The sequence below is a fragment of the Narcine bancroftii genome, chromosome 5 (assembly GCF_036971445.1).
Source record: "Narcine bancroftii isolate sNarBan1 chromosome 5, sNarBan1.hap1, whole genome shotgun sequence".
NCBI classification, from domain to species: domain Eukaryota; kingdom Metazoa; phylum Chordata; class Chondrichthyes; order Torpediniformes; family Narcinidae; genus Narcine; species Narcine bancroftii.
Genome location: NC_091473.1, coordinates 81,713,148 through 81,726,318, shown reverse-complemented (window position 1 = coordinate 81,726,318; position 13,171 = coordinate 81,713,148). Strand labels below are relative to the sequence as shown.

The following is a 13,171-nucleotide window of genomic DNA, read 5'->3' as shown; positions in this document are numbered from 1 at the left end:
GGTTTTCCATGCAGAGTGACTGGTAACTTCACCAACCTGGATTTGATTCAGATTTCTGTTGCTGTGGAGATTGAACAATCTCTTTGTGATATCATGGGTTTCCTCAAGGAACTTGCGTGTCCTTCCACATTCCAATAATGTGCTGATTTGTAAATTAATAGACATATATGGTGATGGACAGATTATGGGAAAATAAGTGATGTAATGGGACTACTCTGAGAGCCAGCATACACTCGATGGGATGAGTAGCCTTCTGTATATTAAGGGAAAACAGAAATGTAAGTTTTAATATAATTATTTCTTTCTTGCTTTTTCAGAGTGCATTCCAATGTCTTTGCTCACCAACACAAATCCTGCATTTGAATTTGGACCTATCTATGTGCGTGAACAGGGTCAGCTGCATCTGTTAAATGGTCCTTCGAGTTTGAAAGTGCCCACTGGAAAATCCAAGGCAGTGCGACTGTTTCAAAAGGGATTCACTGTTAATCTGTGCATTGAAGATGGGGACAAGCCAAATACTTACAGGACTGATCACATTGTTTTCACTTATACAAAAGAAGGAAATCTTCGCTATTCTCCCAAGTCACTATTTGATGTTGTGCTTGCTTTTATAGCTGACAATATACAACACGTCGACTCACTAATTGGCTTCCCTGAGCAGATTGCTGAGAAACTTTTTACTGCAGTAGAAGCAAGAAAGAAATTTATTGACCCTAGCACAAGTGCCAAGGCTTTATTTATATTCATTGAGGCCTATGGAAGTCTTGTGCTCCAGTCCCTGTGCTTACGAGAAAGGTACAGTCTCTTCTATCTTATCTGATCTGGAAAAAGTTCCTACGTGCGATTTTTGTCTAGACCAGCCATTATCAACAGAGACTTCAGTGCATTTAAGTAAAAGTCTTGTTTTCTTTTCACCTTGTGTAACATAAATAGCTTTTATTTTTTATGTGGATGGTAGGAGAGAAGTACAGAAGAACAGGAAAGAGTGGCAATAAACTTTGAGCAGAGTTTTATAGGGGCCATAGCCAAAAAGGTTGAGAATAGCTGGTCTGGACTATGGAAACAGTCTGGCCCTTTTTTAATTCCATCCACAAACATTTTTGTTTCCGACATCTTTCATAGCTAGTGTTGCTGGAATTAGTCATGGACTGGGGTATGGCTCTATACTTCTGGTTGTTATCCAGAGAGCGCGATGCTCAAGAATGGATCGCCATCAGGAACATTTATGTTGGTCTATAATGCACTTTGATAGCCTTGGTCAAATAGTCTGATGTTACTTGGTGTTTGATGCATAAAGAATGACCAACTAAGATAGATTCTTGACAACTCTGAGCATCCTTTAATTTAAGAATTTACCTTCAAATAATGCTGAAGTTTATTGGAGCACAGATATTTTGTTATTCTCAGTACAAATGCTCTTTTATATACTTATTTATATTCTCGATAAAAGTAAAGGTTCAAGTATGTTGTTGAGACTTTGACCTGAAATTACCACAACCTTCAGACAAAATTCAATAACGTGTGCGTAAAGTTTGTAGCAATCTTACCCATCAGGCAATTCCACCGGGTCATTTTCCTGTTTGGTTTTGCATGTGATAACATCAACATGAATCTGCTGAAATTGGAATTGGTGCTTCACTTTGCAATTCTGTTACAGTAGTGGTCCCATCACTGCACAGTGTTTGAAGCACCCTACACCATGGCATCAGACACTTAGCACACTTCCATATTGCACTGCCATTTAGCACTCCCATTCGCGTCCTTTCACCATCATTTTCTTCTCTCCACACCTCAATTCCATCCCCAATTAATTTTTCGCCTTCCTTGTCTTAAGCCCTCCCTCTCCATTTTACCTCATTTCCATTGCAAATGCGAGGAGTTCACTGCTTGAAATCAGAAAAAAAGCAACAGTAACTATTTTTTAAAGTAAGAGTGTCCCAGTTGTGTGAAATTTTGTTCCTGGTGATTTCTGATTTGTCAAGAAGTGCACCAAAAACCCATCCCTAGCCTAGTGTGTCCCAAAAAAAGCTCGTGTTCTATTCTTCAGTACTGCCAGTCATAAGAGCTAAGTTTTTTTAAAAAAACAAAACCACTATTAGTTGCTTTGGGTTTTAAATTTTAAAAACTAGAACTAGGAATGAAGAATTGACAGAACTAAATTTTGATGAATGTTTATACACTTCATAATAAACTTTGGTTAAAAAGAATATATCGTTAAACATGAATGTCTGCCAACGTTAACACAACAATCCTGGTGGAACTTGACTGGTGTCACAGCTTCCATAGGATGTAAAGATACATTATGGATGTTCAAGGATTGAGCAAAATGTAGGCCTGAAAAAAAGGCTGGGGAGTAGGGAAGAAAGGGCAGGAGAAAAGCACAGCCCAACAGACAAAAGGTGATAATTAGACAGGAGTGGAGAGGGGAGAATCAGGGTAGGGGGTGGCTCTGTGAATGCAGGGTAGGGGGTGGCTCTGTGAATGCAGGGTAGGGGGTGGCTCTGTGAATGCAGGGTAGGGGGTGGCTCTGTGAATGCAGGGTAGGGGGTGGCTCTGTGAATGCAGGGTAGGGGGTGGCTCTGTGAATGCAGGGTAGGGGGTGGCTCTGTGAATGCAGGGTAGGGGGTGGCTCTGTGAATGCAGGGTAGGGGGTGGCTCTGTGAATGCAGGGTAGGGGGTGGCTCTGTGAATGCAGGGTAGGGGGTGGCTCTGTGAATGCAGGGTAGGGGGTGGCTCTGTGAATGCAGGGTAGGGGGTGGCTCTGTGAATGCAGGGTAGGGGCTGAATGCAGGGTAGGGGCTGAATGCAGGGTAGGGGCTGAATGCAGGGTAGGGGCTGAATGCAGGGTAGGGGCTGAATGCAGGGTAGGGGCTGAATGCAGGGTAGGGGCTGAATGCAGGGTAGGGGCTGAATGCAGGGTAGGGGCTGAATGCAGGGTAGGGGCTGAATGCAGGGTAGGGGCTGAATGCAGGGTAGGGGCTGAATGCAGGGTAGGGGCTGAATGCAGGGTAGGGGCTGAATGCAGGGTAGGGGCTGAATGCAGGGTAGGGGCTGAATGCAGGGTAGGGGCTGAATGCAGGGTAGGGGCTGAATGCAGGGTAGGGGCTGAATGCAGGGTAGGGGCTGAATGCAGGGTAGGGGCTGAATGCAGGGTAGGGGCTGAATGCAGGGTAGGGGCTGAATGCAGGGTAGGGGCTGAATGCAGGGTAGGGGCTGAATGCAGGGTAGGGGCTGAATGCAGGGTAGGGGCTGAATGCAGGGTAGGGGCTGAATGCAGGGTAGGGGCTGAATGCAGGGTAGGGGCTGAATGCAGGGTAGGGGCTGAATGCAGGGTAGGGGCTGAATGCAGGGTAGGGGCTGAATGCAGGGTAGGGGCTGAATGCAGGGTAGGGGCTGAATGCAGGGTAGGGGCTGAATGCAGGGTAGGGGCTGAATGCAGGGTAGGGGCTGAATGCAGGGTAGGGGCTGAATGCAGGGTAGGGGCTGAATGCAGGGTAGGGGCTGAATGCAGGGTAGGGGCTGAATGCAGGGTAGGGGCTGAATGCAGGGTAGGGGCTGAATGCAGGGTAGGGGCTGAATGCAGGGTAGGGGCTGAATGCAGGGTAGGGGCTGAATGCAGGGTAGGGGCTGAATGCAGGGTAGGGGCTGAATGCAGGGTAGGGGCTGAATGCAGGGTAGGGGCTGAATGCAGGGTAGGGGCTGAATGCAGGGTAGGGGCTGAATGCAGGGTAGGGGCTGAATGCAGGGTAGGGGCTGAATGCAGGGTAGGGGCTGAATGCAGGGTAGGGGCTGAATGCAGGGTAGGGGCTGAATGCAGGGTAGGGGCTGAATGCAGGGTAGGGGCTGAATGCAGGGTAGGGGCTGAATGCAGGGTAGGGGCTGAATGCAGGGTAGGGGCTGAATGCAGGGTAGGGGCTGAATGCAGGGTAGGGGCTGAATGCAGGGTAGGGGCTGAATGCAGGGTAGGGGCTGAATGCAGGGTAGGGGCTGAATGCAGGGTAGGGGCTGAATGCAGGGTAGGGGCTGAATGCAGGGTAGGGGCTGAATGCAGGGTAGGGGCTGAATGCAGGGTAGGGGCTGAATGCAGGGTAGGGGCTGAATGCAGGGTAGGGGCTGAATGCAGGGTAGGGGCTGAATGCAGGGTAGGGGCTGAATGCAGGGTAGGGGCTGAATGCAGGGTAGGGGCTGAATGCAGGGTAGGGGCTGAATGCAGGGTAGGGGCTGAATGCAGGGTAGGGGCTGAATGCAGGGTAGGGGCTGAATGCAGGGTAGGGGCTGAATGCAGGGTAGGGGCTGAATGCAGGGTAGGGGCTGAATGCAGGGTAGGGGCTGAATGCAGGGTAGGGGCTGAATGCAGGGTAGGGGCTGAATGCAGGGTAGGGGCTGAATGCAGGGTAGGGGCTGAATGCAGGGTAGGGGCTGAATGCAGGGTAGGGGCTGAATGCAGGGTAGGGGCTGAATGCAGGGTAGGGGCTGAATGCAGGGTAGGGGCTGAATGCAGGGTAGGGGCTGAATGCAGGGTAGGGGCTGAATGCAGGGTAGGGGCTGAATGCAGGGTAGGGGCTGAATGCAGGGTAGGGGCTGAATGCAGGGTAGGGGCTGAATGCAGGGTAGGGGCTGAATGCAGGGTAGGGGCTGAATGCAGGGTAGGGGCTGAATGCAGGGTAGGGGCTGAATGCAGGGTAGGGGCTGAATGCAGGGTAGGGGCTGAATGCAGGGTAGGGGCTGAATGCAGGGTAGGGGCTGAATGCAGGGTAGGGGCTGAATGCAGGGTAGGGGCTGAATGCAGGGTAGGGGCTGAATGCAGGGTAGGGGCTGAATGCAGGGTAGGGGCTGAATGCAGGGTAGGGGCTGAATGCAGGGTAGGGGCTGAATGCAGGGTAGGGGCTGAATGCAGGGTAGGGGCTGAATGCAGGGTAGGGGCTGAATGCAGGGTAGGGGCTGAATGCAGGGTAGGGGCTGAATGCAGGGTAGGGGCTGAATGCAGGGTAGGGGCTGAATGCAGGGTAGGGGCTGAATGCAGGGTAGGGGCTGAATGCAGGGTAGGGGCTGAATGCAGGGTAGGGGCTGAATGCAGGGTAGGGGCTGAATGCAGGGTAGGGGCTGAATGCAGGGTAGGGGCTGAATGCAGGGTAGGGGCTGAATGCAGGGTAGGGGCTGAATGCAGGGTAGGGGCTGAATGCAGGGTAGGGGCTGAATGCAGGGTAGGGGCTGAATGCAGGGTAGGGGCTGAATGCAGGGTAGGGGCTGAATGCAGGGTAGGGGCTGAATGCAGGGTAGGGGCTGAATGCAGGGTAGGGGCTGAATGCAGGGTAGGGGCTGAATGCAGGGTAGGGGCTGAATGCAGGGTAGGGGCTGAATGCAGGGTAGGGGCTGAATGCAGGGTAGGGGCTGAATGCAGGGTAGGGGCTGAATGCAGGGTAGGGGCTGAATGCAGGGTAGGGGCTGAATGCAGGGTAGGGGCTGAATGCAGGGTAGGGGCTGAATGCAGGGTAGGGGCTGAATGCAGGGTAGGGGCTGAATGCAGGGTAGGGGCTGAATGCAGGGTAGGGGCTGAATGCAGGGTAGGGGCTGAATGCAGGGTAGGGGCTGAATGCAGGGTAGGGGCTGAATGCAGGGTAGGGGCTGAATGCAGGGTAGGGGCTGAATGCAGGGTAGGGGCTGAATGCAGGGTAGGGGCTGAATGCAGGGTAGGGGCTGAATGCAGGGTAGGGGCTGAATGCAGGGTAGGGGCTGAATGCAGGGTAGGGGCTGAATGCAGGGTAGGGGCTGAATGCAGGGTAGGGGCTGAATGCAGGGTAGGGGCTGAATGCAGGGTAGGGGCTGAATGCAGGGTAGGGGCTGAATGCAGGGTAGGGGCTGAATGCAGGGTAGGGGCTGAATGCAGGGTAGGGGCTGAATGCAGGGTAGGGGCTGAATGCAGGGTAGGGGCTGAATGCAGGGTAGGGGCTGAATGCAGGGTAGGGGCTGAATGCAGGGTAGGGGCTGAATGCAGGGTAGGGGCTGAATGCAGGGTAGGGGCTGAATGCAGGGTAGGGGCTGAATGCAGGGTAGGGGCTGAATGCAGGGTAGGGGCTGAATGCAGGGTAGGGGCTGAATGCAGGGTAGGGGCTGAATGCAGGGTAGGGGCTGAATGCAGGGTAGGGGCTGAATGCAGGGTAGGGGCTGAATGCAGGGTAGGGGCTGAATGCAGGGTAGGGGCTGAATGCAGGGTAGGGGCTGAATGCAGGGTAGGGGCTGAATGCAGGGTAGGGGCTGAATGCAGGGTAGGGGCTGAATGCAGGGTAGGGGCTGAATGCAGGGTAGGGGCTGAATGCAGGGTAGGGGCTGAATGCAGGGTAGGGGCTGAATGCAGGGTAGGGGCTGAATGCAGGGTAGGGGCTGAATGCAGGGTAGGGGCTGAATGCAGGGTAGGGGCTGAATGCAGGGTAGGGGCTGAATGCAGGGTAGGGGCTGAATGCAGGGTAGGGGCTGAATGCAGGGTAGGGGCTGAATGCAGGGTAGGGGCTGAATGCAGGGTAGGGGCTGAATGCAGGGTAGGGGCTGAATGCAGGGTAGGGGCTGAATGCAGGGTAGGGGCTGAATGCAGGGTAGGGGCTGAATGCAGGGTAGGGGCTGAATGCAGGGTAGGGGCTGAATGCAGGGTAGGGGCTGAATGCAGGGTAGGGGCTGAATGCAGGGTAGGGGCTGAATGCAGGGTAGGGGCTGAATGCAGGGTAGGGGCTGAATGCAGGGTAGGGGCTGAATGCAGGGTAGGGGCTGAATGCAGGGTAGGGGCTGAATGCAGGGTAGGGGCTGAATGCAGGGTAGGGGCTGAATGCAGGGTAGGGGCTGAATGCAGGGTAGGGGCTGAATGCAGGGTAGGGGCTGAATGCAGGGTAGGGGCTGAATGCAGGGTAGGGGCTGAATGCAGGGTAGGGGCTGAATGCAGGGTAGGGGCTGAATGCAGGGTAGGGGCTGAATGCAGGGTAGGGGCTGAATGCAGGGTAGGGGCTGAATGCAGGGTAGGGGCTGAATGCAGGGTAGGGGCTGAATGCAGGGTAGGGGCTGAATGCAGGGTAGGGGCTGAATGCAGGGTAGGGGCTGAATGCAGGGTAGGGGCTGAATGCAGGGTAGGGGCTGAATGCAGGGTAGGGGCTGAATGCAGGGTAGGGGCTGAATGCAGGGTAGGGGCTGAATGCAGGGTAGGGGCTGAATGCAGGGTAGGGGCTGAATGCAGGGTAGGGGCTGAATGCAGGGTAGGGGCTGAATGCAGGGTAGGGGCTGAATGCAGGGTAGGGGCTGAATGCAGGGTAGGGGCTGAATGCAGGGTAGGGGCTGAATGCAGGGTAGGGGCTGAATGCAGGGTAGGGGCTGAATGCAGGGTAGGGGCTGAATGCAGGGTAGGGGCTGAATGCAGGGTAGGGGCTGAATGCAGGGTAGGGGCTGAATGCAGGGTAGGGGCTGAATGCAGGGTAGGGGCTGAATGCAGGGTAGGGGCTGAATGCAGGGTAGGGGCTGAATGCAGGGTAGGGGCTGAATGCAGGGTAGGGGCTGAATGCAGGGTAGGGGCTGAATGCAGGGTAGGGGCTGAATGCAGGGTAGGGGCTGAATGCAGGGTAGGGGCTGAATGCAGGGTAGGGGCTGAATGCAGGGTAGGGGCTGAATGCAGGGTAGGGGCTGAATGCAGGGTAGGGGCTGAATGCAGGGTAGGGGCTGAATGCAGGGTAGGGGCTGAATGCAGGGTAGGGGCTGAATGCAGGGTAGGGGCTGAATGCAGGGTAGGGGCTGAATGCAGGGTAGGGGCTGAATGCAGGGTAGGGGCTGAATGCAGGGTAGGGGCTGAATGCAGGGTAGGGGCTGAATGCAGGGTAGGGGCTGAATGCAGGGTAGGGGCTGAATGCAGGGTAGGGGCTGAATGCAGGGTAGGGGCTGAATGCAGGGTAGGGGCTGAATGCAGGGTAGGGGCTGAATGCAGGGTAGGGGCTGAATGCAGGGTAGGGGCTGAATGCAGGGTAGGGGCTGAATGCAGGGTAGGGGCTGAATGCAGGGTAGGGGCTGAATGCAGGGTAGGGGCTGAATGCAGGGTAGGGGCTGAATGCAGGGTAGGGGCTGAATGCAGGGTAGGGGCTGAATGCAGGGTAGGGGCTGAATGCAGGGTAGGGGCTGAATGCAGGGTAGGGGCTGAATGCAGGGTAGGGGCTGAATGCAGGGTAGGGGCTGAATGCAGGGTAGGGGCTGAATGCAGGGTAGGGGCTGAATGCAGGGTAGGGGCTGAATGCAGGGTAGGGGCTGAATGCAGGGTAGGGGCTGAATGCAGGGTAGGGGCTGAATGCAGGGTAGGGGCTGAATGCAGGGTAGGGGCTGAATGCAGGGTAGGGGCTGAATGCAGGGTAGGGGCTGAATGCAGGGTAGGGGCTGAATGCAGGGTAGGGGCTGAATGCAGGGTAGGGGCTGAATGCAGGGTAGGGGCTGAATGCAGGGTAGGGGCTGAATGCAGGGTAGGGGCTGAATGCAGGGTAGGGGCTGAATGCAGGGTAGGGGCTGAATGCAGGGTAGGGGCTGAATGCAGGGTAGGGGCTGAATGCAGGGTAGGGGCTGAATGCAGGGTAGGGGGTGGCTCTGTGAATGTAGATCTGGGAGAAAGGTGACAGAAGGCTTTTTCAATCTCGGTCTTCGTCACAAGAGACAAACTCCCATGGTTACCTCTTCACACCCTGTTCCTTGTAAGGATTCCATTCCTTTCTGGCAGTTCCTCCATCTTCATCACATCTGCTCCCAGGATAAGGTCTTCCATGTGATACCATCTGAGATGGCCTTCTTCAAAAAAAAATATGACTTTCCCTCTACTACCATCAACTCATTCTTCACCCACATAACGTCCATTACCTGCACATCTGCCCTGGTTCCCTCCATCCCCACACGCAACAAGGTCAGGATTCCCCTTGACATTGCCTATCACTTTCTACATCCAATGCATCATCCTTTGCCATTTCCACAGCCTACTATGTGATCTCAACACCAGTCACATCTTACCCTCTCCTCCCCTTTCCACTTTCCACAGGGACTGCTCCCTCCATGACTCACTAGTTCACTCCTCCCTTCCCAATCATATCTCCTTGGCACCTACCCTTCGACCACAGAAAATGCTAAACATTCACTCACACCACTATCCGGAGCCCAAAACAGTCTTTCCAAGTGAAGCAACACTTCACTTGTGAATCTATAGGAGTCATCTTCTTCATCTGGTGCTCCCATTGTTGTCACCTCTACATCGGAGAGACTGGATACAGACTGGGAGATTGCTTAGTTTAGCACCTTAACCCATTTCATTTCCCTGCCCCATTCCCATGTCAACATGGCTATCCATGGTCTCATGCCAAACTGAGACCACCCGCAAAATTAAAGGAACAGCGCCTCGTAATCTGTCTGGGCATCCTTCAACCAGGTAGTATTAACTGACTTTTTCCATTAGTCCTCCACCCCAATCTATCCCTATGTCTCTTCTCCTCTAGCTGTGTCCCTCTCTCTTTTCCTTTCCCCTGCTTATGCTCCTCCAGCTTTGCACTCACAGAGGCAACCTCCTTTCCCTGATCAATTCTTACCTTTCCTCTCTCCTATCCATATCCAATTAACATCTTTTGTCTTTTGGTCAGTGCTTCCTTTCCTCCTCCACTCCCTCCCCTGCCCCCCCCCCCCCCCAGCCTTTCAATTCAGGCACCTACATGCTTTTTACTCATACCTTGAAGAAGGGCTCAGGCCTGATACATTGGCTATATATCTTTACCTCCCATGGAAGCAGAGAGACCTCCTGAATTCCTCTCAACATTTTTTATGTATTTTCTTTGGCTTGGCTTCGCGGATAAAAATTTATGGAGGGGTATGTACACATCTGCTGCAGGCTCGTTGTTGACTGACAAGTCCGATGCGGGACAGGCAGGCACGGTTGCAGCGATTGCAAGGGAAAATTGGTTGGTTGGGGTTGGGTTTTGGGTTTTTCCTCCTTTGTCTTTTGTCAGTGAGGTGGGCTCTGCGGTCTTCTTCAAAGGAGGTTGCTGCCTGCCGAACTGTGAACCAAAGAATATAACAGTTGTCTAAATCTTTGTCTTAATTCAAAGCTACTAAGTTAAGAAATTTTAGAACCTGTATTAAAATGCAGAACATTTTTGTAATATGTTTGTCATACTTAATGTTGCCAATTCTGTTGGAAAGCTATAACTGGGACTATTGAAAACCTGCAGTCCTCTTACATTACTGCACACTAGAAACAGTGTGACATTTTATAGATTGCTTTATATCCTTGCAGATTTATGTTGGTATCAGAAAAGTTAAAGGAAATCCAATTTTTTCGTGGTTTGAAGTGTTTGGATCTGTCGAGTTGTAAACTGGGTGATGATCATGAGCTATTTCCCTACTTAACATCTGAACACCTTGTGAGGTACAGTATCTGTTCATCGCTTTCACTCTCAGAAATGAACAGCAATTCCATGCAAAATAAAATCCTTTATGTTACAGGATCATGGAGAGATGTAGCACAATCACAGGCCATCAACTGTTCATTTTGCACTAAAGCTCCGTTTATCTAATTTTTTAATGCTCTTATGGTTTTCAGTGTTGTTTTCCTTCATTATGGACCTTGTCACCTCAGTCGTAAATGCAAGATAACTCCTCTTCTACAGATTTTACTTGAGTCCTGCTCAATCACTCAATCTATTATGGTTTGGTGCTGTCTCTTAGTTCCTTAAAACGTGAGCTCACTGAGTCTAATAACTTAAGCATTCCCCATTTATTTCCCTGTAATCCATTATCTTTCATATGGCCATCAACTTGTCCATTAATAAAAGCTTATGGTGCAGCATTACTTAATCATATGACAAAACCTCCAAGTCAGCAGGTTAACTGCTGATAGAAGTTGCATTTGCTGTTTTGTGCAGTGATTAGGCTGAACACTTTGGAAACCTGCGTGATTGGTACTTGAGTTGTTAAAGAGATAGCAGATTAAAATCAGATTCCAGGATGGAAGTAGAGCTGAAAAAAGTCATCTTATTGCTAGACAGATTTTGAGAAAAACTGAGGGTTTATTATTTACCAGTTACCAGTATATAAACTTTCCATTATGATCTTCTAAAGTAAAAAAAAATCTGTAATAACCACTAAGAAGTGTTTACTTTTCATGTTTAAATTCAATTCCTATTGTCCCTGAAGATCCAGTCTGACTTTTGGCTTGTGGATCATTTTTGTCTCACTATCCCAAGTCAAAGTAATTCTATGTGTATGTTTCTCATTTGCTGGGAGGGACACAAAATTCAAGGAAGCACAGATGCAGAGCTCACAAATCCAACTTAGCCAAATTAAAGATGTTTTTTACTTTTAAGTCTTCCTCCGTAAATTCTAATTGTCAATCCTTGTTGTGGGAAGAGTTGGTCCAGAATGTGCAAAAATGGTTTGGTTAACAAAGTATTGTTTTATTTCTTCACATCTCTATCTGAACCTTCAATCTATTTCTTCCCCCAGTCTCATTCTACTGTACCTTGGGAATAATGCCCTGTCCGATGGTGGTCTGCAGAAACTGACGGCACCTGTCCGAGTGATGAGGAAGGGTTTAGAAAATTTGGAGGTTCTGGATCTGTCTGGTAAGTTGATGGCCATTCCACATAATTCTGTTTGACTTCTGATAAAAGCGAATTTAAAAACACAAAATGTAATGCACAAACAGGAAAGAAATTGAGTGGATTTACAGGATTTGGTGCTGATAGTTATCTCTCCAGTGCACTCAGCTGTTTGGTGTAGGTTATCCATGGCTCCAAAACATTCAAGGTGGGGTGCTGAGGAGGTGTAAGCATCACTGAGAGCCTAGGCAGTTTGTTTCCAGTTATAAATGGCATTCTCTTACATGCTTCAGTGAAACAATGGATGATGGTGTGGAGTTTGGCCTCCAAGTGTGCAGAAGTGAGGTACAGAATTTCAGTGAGAAAGATTTCCGTGAGAGAAACATTGTGATGATGACTCATGACATTCGCGTCCATTGAGACGAAAATGAAAATGAAGGCTATGGATTGAGATTATCTTACTGTTGATTTTCTTATTTTCAAACAATTTTCACTTGCAGAGGGGAGGAATGCAAAATTAAACAGATTCAAAATAATTTAAAATTTAAATTTAGACATACTGCAATGTCTCTTGTTGCCCAAATACCTTAATTAACCTCCAACCCCCATATGTTGTTACCAAGAAATCAAGTGTTGCTTGGAGAAGGAGTTTCTTTATGCTAAGATGTTACATGTGGAAAACGAATAGTTGAGATGATTAGCGGAGGAAGAAGAGGTTATGTAATTACAAAGCAGTTATTTTGAAGAGTTACTGTAGTAAAACCTTTAATCTGTAGTAAAATACTTAATCAGTGATGAGTTATTACCTCTTTTTATATACAGGTAACCCGAGAATCAGCAAACGTGGTATGCAATATTTATGTTGCTTTTCAAAGCTGAGAGCATTGAATATCACAGGAACTGGCGTTACGGTGAGGATTGATAAGTTTTTCATTTATATTACTGTTGTCACAGTGGCATTCTAACCAAAACTAAGCCTTTCATGTTATATATTTGTTACTAAAGTTCTTGTAAATTAGCCAGGTTTAAAAAAAACAATGATCTCTTTCTTTGTTAATTCTTCTAATGTCTGCAATATGAGGAAATGATGATTATCTGCAAAAATAAGTCATAAATAATGGGCATAAACTTGCTTGTCTCTAGCCGACTATTCTATACATTTCTGGTCAGCTCTTCTGTATTCTACATTAGATTCAGGTGAAATGCCTCACAACCTTTTGTTTCATTGGAGACATTCTGTAAATAATAGAATGTGATCTCTGTTTCCGCAAGTTACAGTCTGTATGAGGTATTTGTTGATTTCTAATCAGATTCCCTCTGTACATTACCAACTGTTCTGATCATATTGCTTTCATATTTTCTGACTCTGCCCTCCCCCCCCCAACCCCCCTGGGATAGAATTGCCAAACTTGATTTTATATTTATTTCTTATTCACATACTATTTCCTCTCAAATTTGTTGTATATTAGTCTTCTGTTTTCCACAGTGTGTTCTGCTATCCATACAAATGAGATTAGTTTGATTCTGACATGAATGTGAAGGAATTGTACTGTAAATAGAATGAGAAGGCATACACCAAAACT

At 49.5% G+C, this 13,171-nt stretch overlaps 1 protein-coding gene across 6 annotated transcripts in view; it reads left to right on the top strand.

The window, feature by feature from the left end:
- lrrc42 (leucine rich repeat containing 42) overlaps positions 1-13,171 on the top strand; it is a 30,874-nt gene that overhangs the window by 5,685 nt on the left and 12,018 nt on the right. For all 6 annotated transcript variants that reach the window (XM_069938067.1, XM_069938066.1, XM_069938069.1 and 3 more), the window contains 4 exons: positions 318-795; positions 10,286-10,417; positions 11,494-11,612; positions 12,411-12,499. In XM_069938067.1, the coding sequence (XP_069794168.1) occupies positions 329-795; positions 10,286-10,417; positions 11,494-11,612; positions 12,411-12,499 (807 nt within the window). In that variant the 5' untranslated portion in view covers positions 318-328. The remainder of the gene's footprint in view (positions 1-317; positions 796-10,285; positions 10,418-11,493; positions 11,613-12,410; positions 12,500-13,171) is intronic.